This window comes from Coturnix japonica, chromosome 4, assembly GCF_054131305.1.
Source record: "Coturnix japonica strain WE chromosome 4, WE-NBRP24, whole genome shotgun sequence".
Taxonomy (NCBI): Eukaryota; Metazoa; Chordata; class Aves; order Galliformes; family Phasianidae; genus Coturnix; species Coturnix japonica.
In genome coordinates this window covers 12,426,781-12,440,409 of record NC_140666.1, presented here as the reverse complement: position 1 = coordinate 12,440,409, position 13,629 = coordinate 12,426,781, and the positions used below count along the sequence as shown (strand labels likewise).

Sequence of the window (13,629 nt, the reverse complement as noted above, 5' to 3'; positions counted from 1 at the left end):
ATGTGTGGCGGCAAGAGGGAGCCCGGCGCCATCCCGGCAGCCATAGCGACGACGCTTCCCGCAGTGACGGGAGCAGGCGGGGGGCGCCGCACAAAGGGGCGCCGCGACAGCCCGCAGCCAGCGGCCCCAGCGGTGAGTGCGGCCCGGGGGGAGCCACCACGGCTGTGGGGCGGGGGAGGAACGAACGCCGCCTCGTGCCTGCCTTCCCTGCCTTCCCTGCTCGGGAGCGGCTCTTACAGGCCGGGCCTCTTCTTTGGGCCGGGCCACACGGAGCGCCGTCGGCCCCGGTGAGGCCTTGCCGCCAGGCCGCGGCACACGGCGCGGGCAGCGGGGCGGGCGGGACGGGGCTGTGAGCGGCATCGCGCTGTGCCGGGCCGGGCTGTCAGAGCGCTACTGCCGAATAACAAAGGGGCCACATGAAGCGTGTGCCGCCGCTCCTGTTCCTCTGCTTTCAGTAGGTGCGCCTTAAGAGGTCGATTAGAATGACTTATTGCCCGTGTTTCTCTGTAGGAAGAGCGTTTAATGTCTTCTTGCCCGTGTTTCTCTGAAGGAAGAGCGTTTAATGTCTTCTTGCCCGTGTTTCTCTGTAGGAAGAGCGTGTCTCGGTGAATCGGTGCCGTCCTGACATTTGATCTGAGTAGCTGAACCTGGGGATGAAAGGCCACGTAGCGCTGCACTGTGCGGCTGAGGGCCGGGCACGGGGCCGGCTGCCCTTGGGGCCCTCAGTTGTGGGACTGTGGGACACCCCATCCCTGCAGGCATTCACGGCCAGGCTGGATGTGGCTCTGGGCAGCCTGGGCTGCTGCTTGGTGACCAGAAACCCCGGCTGGGATTCCACATGTCCCTACTGTTACACACCCCTCAGGTGTGGTAGGAAAAAAGCTGTTGTCACCTTGTCAGCGTTTGTGGAAAAGTAAAGGAAAAATAACGTGGATGAAGTAAGTTGTGTTGTCGGTTCTTGTAAGTGACCCCGTCTGGGACTCTTGTGATTCCCAGCATCCTGAGGACAGTTCCAGTGATGCTTCTCATCACACACAAGGTTTGGGAAGCCTCAGAATGGTTCTGCCACTTGGGATGTGACTGTCCGCCCACCTCAGTGCTTTGCAGAATACATGCCCTCCTAGATCAGCAAACCGAGGTGAGGTTACCAGCCCTGTCAAGGTCACAGGGTCGGTGACAGAGCTGGCAATAATGGAACGCAGCCATCCCCACCGCCGGCACTGTGCTCATCGCTGGATGACTCTCCCAGATAATTGCAGGTAGTTTAAACATTGCATTGTGTAAGCGTGTTTGGAGGCCTTCAGTAACTTTGGGGGAGATGAAACGTTGATAGATCTGCCTCACATCTTACGCTCTGTTTGCATAGAGCTCACACTGAAGCTTAAGCTTCTCCTGGCACTAGGTGGAATTTTGAGGACTTATATATATACCTCAGTTGTGCATTTATTAAGTAATGGTGTGGAGAAGCTTCTTGTGTCAATGTAGAGGGTGGATTATGGGATAGAACAAACACAGATTACACTGTAATGACAGATTTTAAAGGGGGAAGGTGGAAGCTGTGGCTGTAAGGAGCCCTCTGAATAAAGTGTTTACCAAATGATGTTATTTGCCACAGTTTAGGGGAATAATCCAAGCAAGTGTGCTGGGAAGCCATGGCAATGGGGTGCTGGGAGTTAAAATAGAACAAAAAGCTTCTCCCCTCTTTGATTTATTTATGTCTGCACGTAGTTGTTAGATAGAAACAAATCAGAACAGCTGTCATTTCTGAGCCTAGAGAGGAGTTTCACTTTGTGTCTTTTTTTTTTCTGTCAAGTTTATGGAGAAAGGGATTTCAGAGGAAATGCTGGTGTGACACGTGCGTTGTGTGTTTAGTAGCTTCAGGGAGGAAAGATCCTTAACGAGCTGAAGAAAATATGGATAATGGCTGGTATGGATTTCAGATGGCACTGGAAAGCCAGGCTGGCATTGCTCATGTGTTCCACCTCTGCCCTGTCCTGCAGGGAGAGGTTAATGCAACCTGTAATGCTGCCTTTGGGAAGAGAACTTGTGCTGCTGTTACCTGGTGAGGTATCGCAGCAAGGCGACTGGTCAGCTGAAAGAATTCTCTCATGAAGAGTGCATGTGGCTTGCCTAGAAAGCTACAACTTTCTATCCTGAACGACACTGCTGTGTCAGCAGATGTGTCTGCTGTACAGCTGAGTTTGCCAGATTTTACTTCTGCCAGGTTGAGTGCTAACTTCTTATCCAGCCAAGTTAAATAAGAAAAGGAAGCGATAATGGGATGTGCTTCTTTTTAGGGTTGTTTGATTTCAGCGTGAAAGCTTGTGGAATCCAGGAAGGTTTGTGCACTGTTAGCAATGGATGTTTAAGAACCAGACCTGCTGGTAGGCTTATGGTGCACGGCTCTCCTGGTGCTGTGCTGTGTGGGTTGGGAGCACCTGGCTGCTCGCTGTAAGCTGAGCTGGGGGAACTGGAGCTGTGCTGTGATGCCAGGAATCAGAATGAAACCCATGCAGTGTTTAATGGGACTGTGGTACAGCCCATCCCTGCAGGCATTCAAGGCCAGGCTGGATGTGGCTCTGGGCAGCCTGGGCTGCTGGTTGGTGACCCTGCACACAGCAGGGGGTTGGAACTGGATGAGCATTGTGGGCCTTTTCAACCCAGGCCAATCCGTGATCCTATGATACTTTATTTGTAATCGTTAAATAAAAATCAAATGGTTTACATTCTATTAAATCTGGTCGCTAAAATATCTGGCAGTGCTATGGTATTGATTGTACAGAAGTTCATAACACCTACTAGGAAAACAATAGTTCATTTCAAGAAGATGGCTTATATGTCTGATATGTCTAATGAATGCAGTATGGTATGTTTGAGAACCAGTTGTTCTCACATGAACTTATTGTATTCTGTGTTAAAGTACAAAATCTGCCCATCAGAAGGTTCAGAAGAAATTATTTCCTATGCTGATTATTTGGCATATAGTCTCATATCAATAATATAATAATATATTTGATGTATATTGATCTATCTAAATGGAACAATGAATCTCACTTGGCAGTAGCTCATACAGTTTAGCAGGCAGTATTGCTTACAGGCGCTCCATGCACTGATCTTAGAGCTTGTTCATTCCTCTGAAACAAAAGGGATTTATGGAAGTTCTCAGCAGCCCCATGGAGCCCAAACTGCCACTCACAGATCTGTTTCTGTTTCCAGTCCCTTCTTAATAAGGCAGCAGAGCATCAGCTTTGGAACGCTCTCATTGGGGATTTGTTTTCAGAGTATTATTAGCAGCATTTCATTGAAGCGGAAATAAACCTGTGCTCTGCAAAGAAAGTGGGCCCAGGGAAAGGTGTTCAGTCAGAGCAGTTCTAAGAAGTTGCTATTTTGGATAAGAAATAGAAAAGCTTAATAAGAAACACAACTTGTAAATCTAAAGATGGGACTGCAAAAATAGCCTCCATATGTCCCGGCAAACATGCATTGCTGTCACGTTTCAAATACAAAGCATCAGTTTGGTGCTTGGAAATATAAACATCGTCATGTTTTGAATGCAAAACCCCAAGCCTGTATTTCTGTTTGTTCACGATGCTATGGCAGTTCAATGGGAGACATTTCAGAAACTGAATTTCAGATCAGGTTGTTTGTCTGGAGAACAACTGGAATGGATGTTTTGCTGCATTGAAAGCACAAATTACAGCTCATGAGCCAGTGAGAACTTCTTATCCTATCTTCTACTGCAGAATAAAGCTGAGCCTCACAGAACACCTTCAGTTTGGTAATAAACCTTGAGGAAGTACAATGAAATCTGACAATCTTTGGGGGGGAAATATGTGAAGCTGTTTGACTGTGTTGTGTCTGCAGTGTGTAAGATCACAGGCATGCGATGTGTGCTGAGGAATCTGCCCTTCATTTTATTGGACAAATTACGTTTGGGATTGTTGCTCGATCAGGTCAGAGGTTCTGGTTTTAGTTCTGGAATGAGGCTCAGGAAAAACCTGTGGGGGTGGCAAAGGAGAGTTACGGTGGTTGTTTTGTGTAGAGGTGGAGCTGGGAGAAAACCTTTCTTATTTCTTAACCCGGTAATAAATCCAACATCTATTTGGTGTTATTCGTCCCAGTTATTTCTCTATTCATTGCCAGTAACTACTGTGCAATCATAACAAGACCTTAAGTTTAGACAAAGTGTGAAGATGTTCCCCATTCCTTTGTTCTGAGTCTGCCTGTGTGAGCAGATACCTCAGTTATACTTCATCCAGGAACTCTGCATAGCTCACAGAGCAGTGAGGCTCCTTTCAGTGATGCCCACTGCTGCATTACGCCTTTGTTTCCTTACTTTGCTCTTTTCTCAACTGTTTGTTTTCTGAGGTGAGACTGGCATTTATTTGTGTTGCTTTGCTTTGTGTTGCAGAAAGTCACTTTGCAGGGTTGGGGCAGACTGGGGGCTCCCAGCCTGTGTTACACTGAACAAGTGCTAATCCATTTCTTTTAGAGCACTTTGTTAAATCGGTGCAAATAGAAAAGGTATTTCTACATTTTTAAAGACAGTACTCAGTTATGTATCTACCTGTCTGCAAGTTCTACCGTCTTACATCTTTGTCTGCCTCGGTTTAATACAGATTCATGGAACAATCTTCTTACCTTCTCTCTCTTTTTTTCCCCTTTTTTTTCCTTCAGAATTGCCAAAATGCTTTGGAATTCTTAAACGATTCTAAAACTGAAGTTGCTGAAGATACAAAACTCATAAGAACACAAGAAGCAGCAAGGAGGATTCAGTGCCAATGCAGCAACAAAGAAGACAGCCAGAGTTAGTGGAAGGAAATCTTCCTGTTTTTGTTTTTCCTACAGAACTTATATTTTATGCAGATGACCAGTCAACACACAAGCAGGTGTTGACTCTATATAACCCCTATGAGTTTGCCTTAAAATTCAAAGGTGGGTTTCTTAGGTTAAGTTGTATTTAAGGATTAGTTGGTGATCTTGAACAATCCAATTATAGTTCGTGTAACCGATCATATTTGCGATGAAACCAAAGCCCTGTCTTCACTTGTATCTGTTGATGAAATAATTGAGGTGTTAATTTGTGACTTGTCACCTCTGCTGTCCTTTTCTTTGCAGTTCTTTGTACAACTCCAAATAAGTATGCGGTGGTGGATGCGACTGGTGCAGTGAAGCCTCAGTGCTGTGTTGATATGTAAGTAAAAAGTTTTTTCTTCCTGATAGTCTGACATCTGATTACCTTAATTATCATAAAGGTAGTAAATGTTAGCATCGATAGCATAAATTATATAAATGTTACCGTGTTTCCCTGATCTCTTTTATTCTTGTGTCCATCCAGTCCTTGCCCTAGAGTAAAAGAACAGTAAAGGTAACGATTATGAGATAGTTCCTTTAGTTTTCTCTTTAAGCATAAATAAAACACTGCTAAGTACATCCTGCAGTGTCCTTCACAAACAAATCAGTGAGAGTATGGAGCCTCTGAGTACTACTTTGGTATTTCTAACAAGAAGAACAAGACCACCCCCCGGGTTGGGATTTCTTTGTGAGAAATGTTTGTTAGCAGACTGACAAAGTGAAAATGTGAGCAGTTCTACTGAATGCACTTTCCTTGGACGTACTTAATAAAGCTACTTCTGCCCACCTTTCACCCTGACCACCTGTCTTGTACTCCCTGCTCTCCCTCTCTCCCTTCACATCCCACCCTCCTTTTACTTCTCCTTTCAGGTCCCAACACAGTAACAGAGGAAAAACAAATGCTGGTTAACTTACTCCAATAACGTGTAGGGCCTGTAGGCTGCTATAATTCAAAGTAGAGGAACCAACAGATATGATAAAATTATCCAACTTTTTTCACTGTGTTTGCAGCATTGTTTCTGTGAAGTACAGATAGAACAAAATTAATGAGAAATCAGTAAGCTACTGTAGTGTTTAGCAGACATTTACACAGTCCTGATGTTCAGTTCATCTTTGGCTTAAACAAATGTATTTTATCTACTAAGAAAAATAAGAGGTATGACTATTTTCTTGGGAGTTTTTGTGTGGGAAAGAGAACCCCAGCTGGTTCTGCCGATGTTGTTGTCCAACATCAGTGTTTACTGCAAAGATATGAGCAGTACTAGGTAAGTGTGGCCACTTGCCAGGTAAACATATTTTACAGAGCTTCTAATTATGCAATGGCCTCTAAAAAGAAACATGAGAATGTATCTGTTTATAAGGGACTGCAGAAATTATCTCTTTGCTTGGCAGCAGATGCATGTTCTCCTAGTGCAGTGTTATGTACGGATTTTGTTTAGGTTGATTATACCATATAATGAGAAAAAGCTATAAATGAGCCCTTAAAGGGAGAAATAATTTATCAGAACAGCAGATTTGGTTTCTAGGGTTGTATGAATTTAGTATTACAGGGGGAAAAAATCCTTCTGTTTTAGTAAAAGCACTCGCTGAACCAACACTGAACTTCTTGAAAGCCTGACATAAGCACACTGCTTGGTTTCTAAAGTAAAACCACAGACTTATGCCAATCTTACATAAGAGGGATGACTTAGTTTCTGTTTCCTTGTTGAATGGTCTGTTCAGACTATATACTAGTTATAAGCACTTGCTCTGTGCTTATGATTGTAGATGCCTTGTTGTGGTGACACACTGGAACAGGTTGCCCAAGGAGGTTGGATGCCCCATCCCTGCAGGCATTTAAGGCCAGAGGCTGGATGTGGCTCTGGGCAGCCTGAGCTGCTGGTTGGTGACCCTGCCCATATCAGAGGGGTTGGAACTGGATGGTCACTGTGGTGGTCCCCTTCAACCCAGGCCGTTCTATGATTCTAAGATTCCTTTAAAAGAAACCTGAAACAAATATGTTTCTTGTAGCATTTTAATGCATATGCATCACAAAGATAGTACTCCTTTAATTGTTTCCAAAATGCTTACCCTGTATTAATAAAGGTAAAACTGCTTTTTCCCCTCAGGACGTGGCAACCTTCTTGAAGCCACATCACTTATATATGGGTGTTTTTTCAGGTTAGCTATTATTATCTTAGAAATTTAGAGTAGCCTGTCATAAAGAGGGAAAAAAAATGTCTTCCACTCCAGAAAAATGTACTTTGCTTTAACTCTAAGAGCTGATATGACTTAAAAACCTGAATGTTTTCTTTTTTTAGTGCTAGATGTGTATTTTCATAATGAATCATAAATGCAGAGAGGAGGCAGGTGAGCAGAGCAGTGTGCAAAGGTCTGTATTGCCTTTGATCAGTGTTATTTTTAGACTGTGCCTTTTACATGTCCTGCATATGGGGTTTTTTTCCACATCAAATACCATAAAACTGGAAGTAGTGTAAAGGCTATCACAATGCCTTAATATTGAAGGCATCTTGGTCAAATTGTTAAAAACAGCAGAGTTCACAGTGCTTGCTGGACAGTGCAAAAGTCTGAGAGGGGAAAAAAAAGGACCCCAGGCATGGCTCAGTTTGTGCCTGTGCTGCAGCGAGGGGTCTGATTGCAGCTTGCATAGATAAGAGCAGGCCTAGCTCTTGCTAACTGATCAAGTGTCTGCAGTATTTCGGTTCAGGCTGCAGAATATGATCAAGGTAGCAAGACTGCTGAGCAAAGCTTTAACAGCACAGAGCTCTGCTTTTGAGAGCCAAGCTTGCTCACTGAAAGGTGGGAAATGTTTATGTAGGTACATAGCTGTAATTCTGACTGCAGTCACATGCCTTAAACTGGTGAGTTTCTGATTTTGAAAGGCTCTTTAAAGCTCGCTGACTGTTACCCATAGAGAGAACTAGCTTTGCTTCTGAGAAAATGCAATTTCAAAGCTTTGAGCCTGTTTTCCTCAAGAGATTTCTGCCATCACCTCGTCGGTCCAAGCATTTGGCAGCCCTTCTTTTCTTTCCTATGTACCCCACATCCCCCTCTACCTTTCGACATACTGGACAGCATGTAGCAAAATTGTTTTAAGAGGAGGCATCTTTCAGATAATGAATATCTTGTGAAAATTTTAGACAGGTCCCTAATGGTGCATTCAGAGAAAGAATAGCTGTTCTTCTTGGCCAGCCAATTGGAGCAGATATATTTAGGAACTAGAATTACCCTATCACAGTGCAGCAAACACAGGGAGGAGAGATGAGGCAAGATCAAGTCTTCAAGAGCATAGAGTGACTGAGGATGGAATGGGGATGTGAACCATTGCAGGGCATCTGTGTGGGGAAAGCAGGGGAAACACTGGCATTGCAGGGCATGATTCCCCAGGAGACAACATTTTTACTAGCTCTTCTGTTTGACATTTTTTGCTCTGCAGTGTGATTCGTCACAGAGATGTTCGTGCTACTCACTATGGTGCGATAGATAAATTCCGTCTGCAAGTGTCTGAGCAAAGCCAGAGGAAAGCACTAGGGAGAAAGGAGATCATTGCTACTCTGCTTCCATCTGCAAAGGAACCACCGCAACAAAAGGAAGAGGAAGAAAAACGAATAAAAGAACACCTGTCTGAAAGTGTCTTCTTTGAGCAGACTTTGTGTCAACCAGGTAGTTGAAATCTTTATCCCTCCTGCTCTCTGAATTGGTTTTGAATAGCTTAAATGAATAGGACGTCTAGACTAAACTAAGCGTTAAGATAATTCTTATTAGTTACCTTTATTACCAAAGGACAGTTGCTCTCTGGAAGCAAACTGTAACAATTCTGCTTGTGCCATCTTGATTAATCATTAGATTTTTTTCTTCTTTGTCTGAAAAGTACAAAAAAAAGAAAGCAAAATTGCTGGCTGGAAACTCTTCATATGTTTTGTGTGTGAGGAAGTGAAGCTACAGTCCTGGGCAAAGCCTGGACCAAACAACTCAATCAAAGCAATAGGAAGAGAGAGAAAAGGCATTGAGTGTTACTGGAAGTGAATCTGAAGCTTCTGCTGAATTATAATGTAATGTTCCTGTCACTGCTTGTTTTTTCATGACAAGAACAAAATAAGTTCCTGAAAAGAAACTAACTTGCTTGAGAGCATTTCTCCTGCTAAAATCAAACTGTGACAGCATTTATAAATGGTTTGCTGGCTGGTGAAACACCTTGTATGAAGAAAAAAAGATTAACAGAACCATCTCAGTACGTACCGTAGGAGGATACGTGGTTAAACTAAACCTACACCATCTCGGGGCCCACAGAACACATTGTTAGTATGGTAGTTGTTCCAGTAGAGAGGGTTTGAACTGATATCTGATATTGGTCTTAATCCAAATGCTATTTCTTTGCTTTAAAATGTTCAGTTAAATTATATTGCTTGCCTACAGAAAAGCTGTGAACAGCAACTTACAGTCTCTGCATATAACCTGCAACCTAGAAATAACAGTCTACTGGAATTCAAATAGGGCATGCAATGCCAGTCACAGCGAGGATAGAAAACTGTGCTAACAGCATTTGTTAATTTCTAACAGGTGGTTCTTAGCATTGTCAGATGTTAAGAACTTGGTTAGGAGCATTCAACTGACTCATCAGCAGCTCTTATAAAAATGGTTGAAGCGTGTAATTGAGGAGGTTCCAGTTACTAAACTGCAGCACAGCAAAGAGCATGGAGGACAAATGAATCTATAGTTTGCGTTTCCTTGTTTGGCTGATACTGAATCGTGGTAGTTCAGTTTTTAAAGCAAGTTAAACATGCTACTCATCCGTGGCATGTAAACTGGTTCTGGGACAGGCCTTAAATATTCCTCTAAAGAAAGAAGGGAAGCTCATCTGGGCCAAATGCCTGTGCTCTTGCTCTAGCCAAGATTTGTTCTGGAGATGTAAGAGTTTTCTGCCTGTGTACCTTCCTTTGGTGTTCTTTCCCAATTAACTACTAATTGCACAGGGAACGTATCAATGTCAGGATGCATAATGAAACCTCAAGCATGGCTGAAACGTCTAACTGTCAGGAGTGTGTATATATAGCTACTAGGCCTGGCAGGCTCTGTTCCTCAGAAGGGAGAGATTTGGAAAGTCATGTGAAAACAAATTCCAGCATCAGCCTTGGAACAGGGAGCAGCCTCCTGCACTGCAGAACGCAAAAAGCTTCAGAATGTGGGTGTAAGAATCGTTTTCCATCCCCTCCAAACTCAAAAGGTTAAAAAAAAACATCAAGGTAGCGCAGCTCTGATGTTACATGTGTAGATGTTCCTTACAAGTGGTACTATTTTATTTTTCAGAAAACAGACCTGCCTCATCGGGACCTAGTTTACTAACAGTCTTCCTGGGAATAGTGTGTATTGCAGCACTAATGCTACCTACATTGGGGGAAATGGAATCCCTGGTGCCTCTCTACCTCCATTTAAGTGTGAATCAAAAGTTAGTTGCTGCTTATGTTTTAGGTGAGTATTCTGGATCTTGTGTTTTAATGGAGCTTTTGTGATTTGGGAAACTTCTCAGCTGTTTGTCAGCAGCTTCAGGAAATGTGGAGACAAAGAACTGCCTTACATTTCCTTCTGCATCCCCACTTAATATCTGAAGTTACAGTCAGAATGATGTATGAGGGGAAAGTGATTATTATAAATCTTTTAGACCAGATTTTAGTCAATATTATATACAGGCCCCTACATGCTAATTCTACCTTCATTTGATGACTGGCCAAATAATTAATACCTATAATCACCTGCCAACAAAGCTGAGCATAATATATTACTGTTTCTTACACTGAATACAGAGTTAATCCATTGCAGAACCTGGAGCTCTTCTGGTTTTATTTCTCTCTCCAATGAGCTGGTCTGAAAGGCTCTGTTCAGTGTCATCTTGATAAGTGGTTTAAGTGTTCAAAAATAGTTATTATTGCTTAATAAGAGATCACTGCCATCCACAACTCTTGCTAACTTGCTCCTAAATTAGGAAGCACAGATAAGTTGCACGCTTTGATTTGACTGTTTTTCTGTAGCTATTTCAGACTGGAAGAGCACTCACACTTAACTCAGTTCTCCCATCCCACTACCTGGCAGAAATGAGAATCTAAAGAGAAGGAGATAGGCAGCTTCAAACTGATAGCTGGAGGTGAGGTAGTGGTGGGAAAGGATGCGAGATCTTACTGATTAAATGCACACAGTTTAGTGACTGACTTTGACAAGCTGGTCTGCTGAAAGGGTTTTAAAACTCACCTGTTGCTAACTAGAAGCCTGTCTTTATCTGAGCTGATGGCAATGTGTTTTCAGATTAGAATCTTGCAGTAATCCTGGTTTTATTTTTACCTCTAGCTTTGAAAATAGTCCCAGTTTCTGCTGGTGACAACTATAGCATCAAACCGTTTGAATTCATACATTTGCAATAGCCCACCTCTTTGTAGATGCGTTGTGAAGTCCCTACAGGTCTTGATTGTCCTGGTGGCAGGGTTCTCACTGCTCATGAAAAGGCTCCTCTGGGTACAGCACTTGTCTACCACACAAGTAGATTGCCCTAAGAAGGTGCAAACACTTTCTGCCACAGTGAAGTACAACTGGATTGTTTAGTTTTTAAGTGAAAGGGGAGGTTTATGCCACACCAATGACACTACACGCCATTTGAGAACAGTTTGCTTTACAGAAATGAGTTAAACCCATACATGTGATGCAGGCTGTTCCATGTTACTCTGCAGTGATTTAAATAATCTAAATCAGGGCCTACAGCAGTTCTGGTAGTGGGGATCATCTGAGCTAATGCAGACCTTAAGGAACAGCTGAACTAGGATTCCTCTTTAGTGGGATGAAATACTTGTCTAATGGAAGGCAGCATTACATTTTATCTTTAAAATCTTCAAGTAAATAAGTTACATCAGTCTGTAGAGGCAACATGCTGAAAAAGTCTCAGCAATTTCTTTGTCTGGCAAGATCTGTAGGCTGTAAGATCTGTGCTGTAAAAGGCTATTATGGAAACGTATTCCAAGCCTGAAATAAGATTGCCTAAGAACTGATGAATTACCATTTTGGTGTTACAGAAGGTCTGTGTGTTTTTCCATATGCCTCTTTGCCCTGTGCTAAATAAATTCATGGCTTTTTTCTTTAATCAGCACATAATGGCAGTGAGTTTTTCAGTGTGGCAGCAGTAGGTTTTCCAACTCTGCTTTCATCCCTGGAGCCTGTCTTGAATTGTTTGGGGGGTTTTTTAGGCCTCTGTCAGAGCACTTTTTTCTCCTCCCTTCTTAAAGGTCACAGAGGCCGCGCACCAAGCAAAGACTGGTTTTAGACCAGTGTTATTCTGCAGAGAAATGAATAAAAACCATCTTCCAGCTTTGAGCTAACCTGCCTTGCTGCTGACTCAGCATTTGAACACACTGATTTTTGTCTCCATCAGAATTTGGAGCAATACTTGTGGTATTTACATAAGGGGTGTATATGAGCTCCTCCTGCATGCATTACTTCTGCTTTATTTTCTGCCCTGTGAAACAATAACCGTCTTCTAAATCTCAAAAAATTAAAGCGTTCAGTTCTTAATCCTTTCTTTCAGGTCTCATCACCATGGTTATTCTGAAAACATGAGCAATGACTTAACAGGACATCAAACACCTTACTGTATATTCACATCATGAATGTGGACTGCCTTTTACACCCATCGGGCTCATCAAGATGCTAGCAACTCTGTTCAGTGATCTAAGATCCCTTCAGAAGTGTAATATATTTTAACTATGTATAATAAATGAAAGACTCAAAGCACTTTCAGGTGCTTCTGTAACAGACAGCTATGAAATGTTCAGTGATACCTGTGAAAATAATTTGAAACACTTTTATATTTACGCCTACTGTAAAAATGAAATCCTTATTAAAGCAACGTTTGTTATTTTTAGCCTATGTTCACATCAGTGCGTGATCACTATAAAAGCAAACTGTCATATGTAAAGCGTTCCTTTGGTTTGTGGCTGTACGTGCTGAGGCTGATGCCTGACACTTCTGTATACGTACCAGAAGGATGGCAGTCGTGGCTTATCAATCATTGAAGAAAATGGAACATTTTCATCAGTGAAACTATGAAATAAACCATTACATTTAGGTGAAGAAGTAATTCTCAAATTCCTTACTTCGTTGGTACCGATGTATCACTGAGCGCTCGTTTTCTTACCTGGGGAACTAATTTCTGCAACAGACATTTTGTATCGACTGTAGACAATAAAAGACCGGTTCTGTAGTCACATCCTTTCATTTCTTAGGGCTGCACATGAGCAACGTGGCATTAACAGAAGCTGAACTGATGCTGCACTCCGGTGTAGAATTCAGGACCTTTTGCTCTTACAGACCAAACTGAGCAGAGCAGCAAAGGCGTTTTTGTCTCCACCCTCCCCCACCACACCTCACAGCTGGGGCAGGATTTCTGCTGTATGAGAAAGTCCTGCTCAAAGTCCAGTGTTAATTCTAGGTGAACGTTTACCCCGTTCCACATTTCATTGCAGAGATGTTAAATCATAACACATTACTCCTAATGATTTGTTTCACTATGACTGCATTTGGTTCATACGTACAAATCTATAAGGAGTCTATATAATAATTATGCTTTGATCTATATAAGAAATGTTCTGGAAGTTAAACTTTCCCCTCCTGCATGTTACGGGTCACTTTTCTGGACTTTGTGCATGGAAGCACAAGGAAACCAGGCAGACATGGCTGTTAAAAGAAGGATGAGGTTGAATTTACGTTAATAATGACTGTAAATTTCTTACGTGTAAC

At 42.7% G+C, this 13,629-nt stretch overlaps 1 protein-coding gene and 1 long non-coding RNA gene across 6 annotated transcripts; both read left to right on the top strand.

Moving 5' to 3' along the window:
• Positions 1 to 942, top strand: LOC146760946 (uncharacterized). The gene is made up of 2 exons (XR_014945643.1): positions 1 to 458; positions 591 to 942. It is a non-coding gene; the product is annotated as an uncharacterized LOC146760946 (long non-coding RNA).
• On the top strand, positions 43 to 13,093 carry MOSPD1 (motile sperm domain containing 1). Of its 5 annotated transcripts, none has more exons than XM_015860338.3 (6): positions 43 to 132; positions 4,678 to 4,935; positions 5,119 to 5,194; positions 8,291 to 8,517; positions 10,162 to 10,323; positions 12,419 to 13,093. In XM_015860338.3, exons 2-6 carry the CDS (start codon positions 4,782 to 4,784, stop codon positions 12,448 to 12,450), a joined length of 651 nt encoding a protein of 216 aa, XP_015715824.1. In that variant the 5' UTR covers positions 43 to 132; positions 4,678 to 4,781; the 3' UTR covers positions 12,451 to 13,093. The 5 variants fall into 5 exon arrangements, with proteins under 5 accessions (XP_015715824.1, XP_015715823.1, XP_085402268.1 ...); XM_015860337.3 differs by having other exon boundaries at positions 8,291 to 8,520; XM_085546142.1 differs by having other exon boundaries at positions 43 to 287.
• The last annotated feature ends 536 nt before the right edge of the window (positions 13,094 to 13,629 follow it).

What these genes read in the sequence shown, in the direction of transcription:
- MOSPD1 (XM_015860337.3), top strand. Translation starts at nt 4,782, where the DNA reads ATGCAGCAACAAAGAAGACAGCCAGAGTTAGTGGAAGGAAATCTTCCT. An exon ending in CCTCAGTGCTGTGTTGATAT is followed by an intron (nt 5,195 to 8,290) that starts GTAAGTAAAAAG and finishes TTTGCTCTGCAG; the next exon opens with TGTGATTCGTCACAGAGATG. An exon ending in AGTTGCTGCTTATGTTTTAG is followed by an intron (nt 10,324 to 12,418) that starts GTGAGTATTCTG and finishes CCTTTCTTTCAG; the next exon opens with GTCTCATCACCATGGTTATT.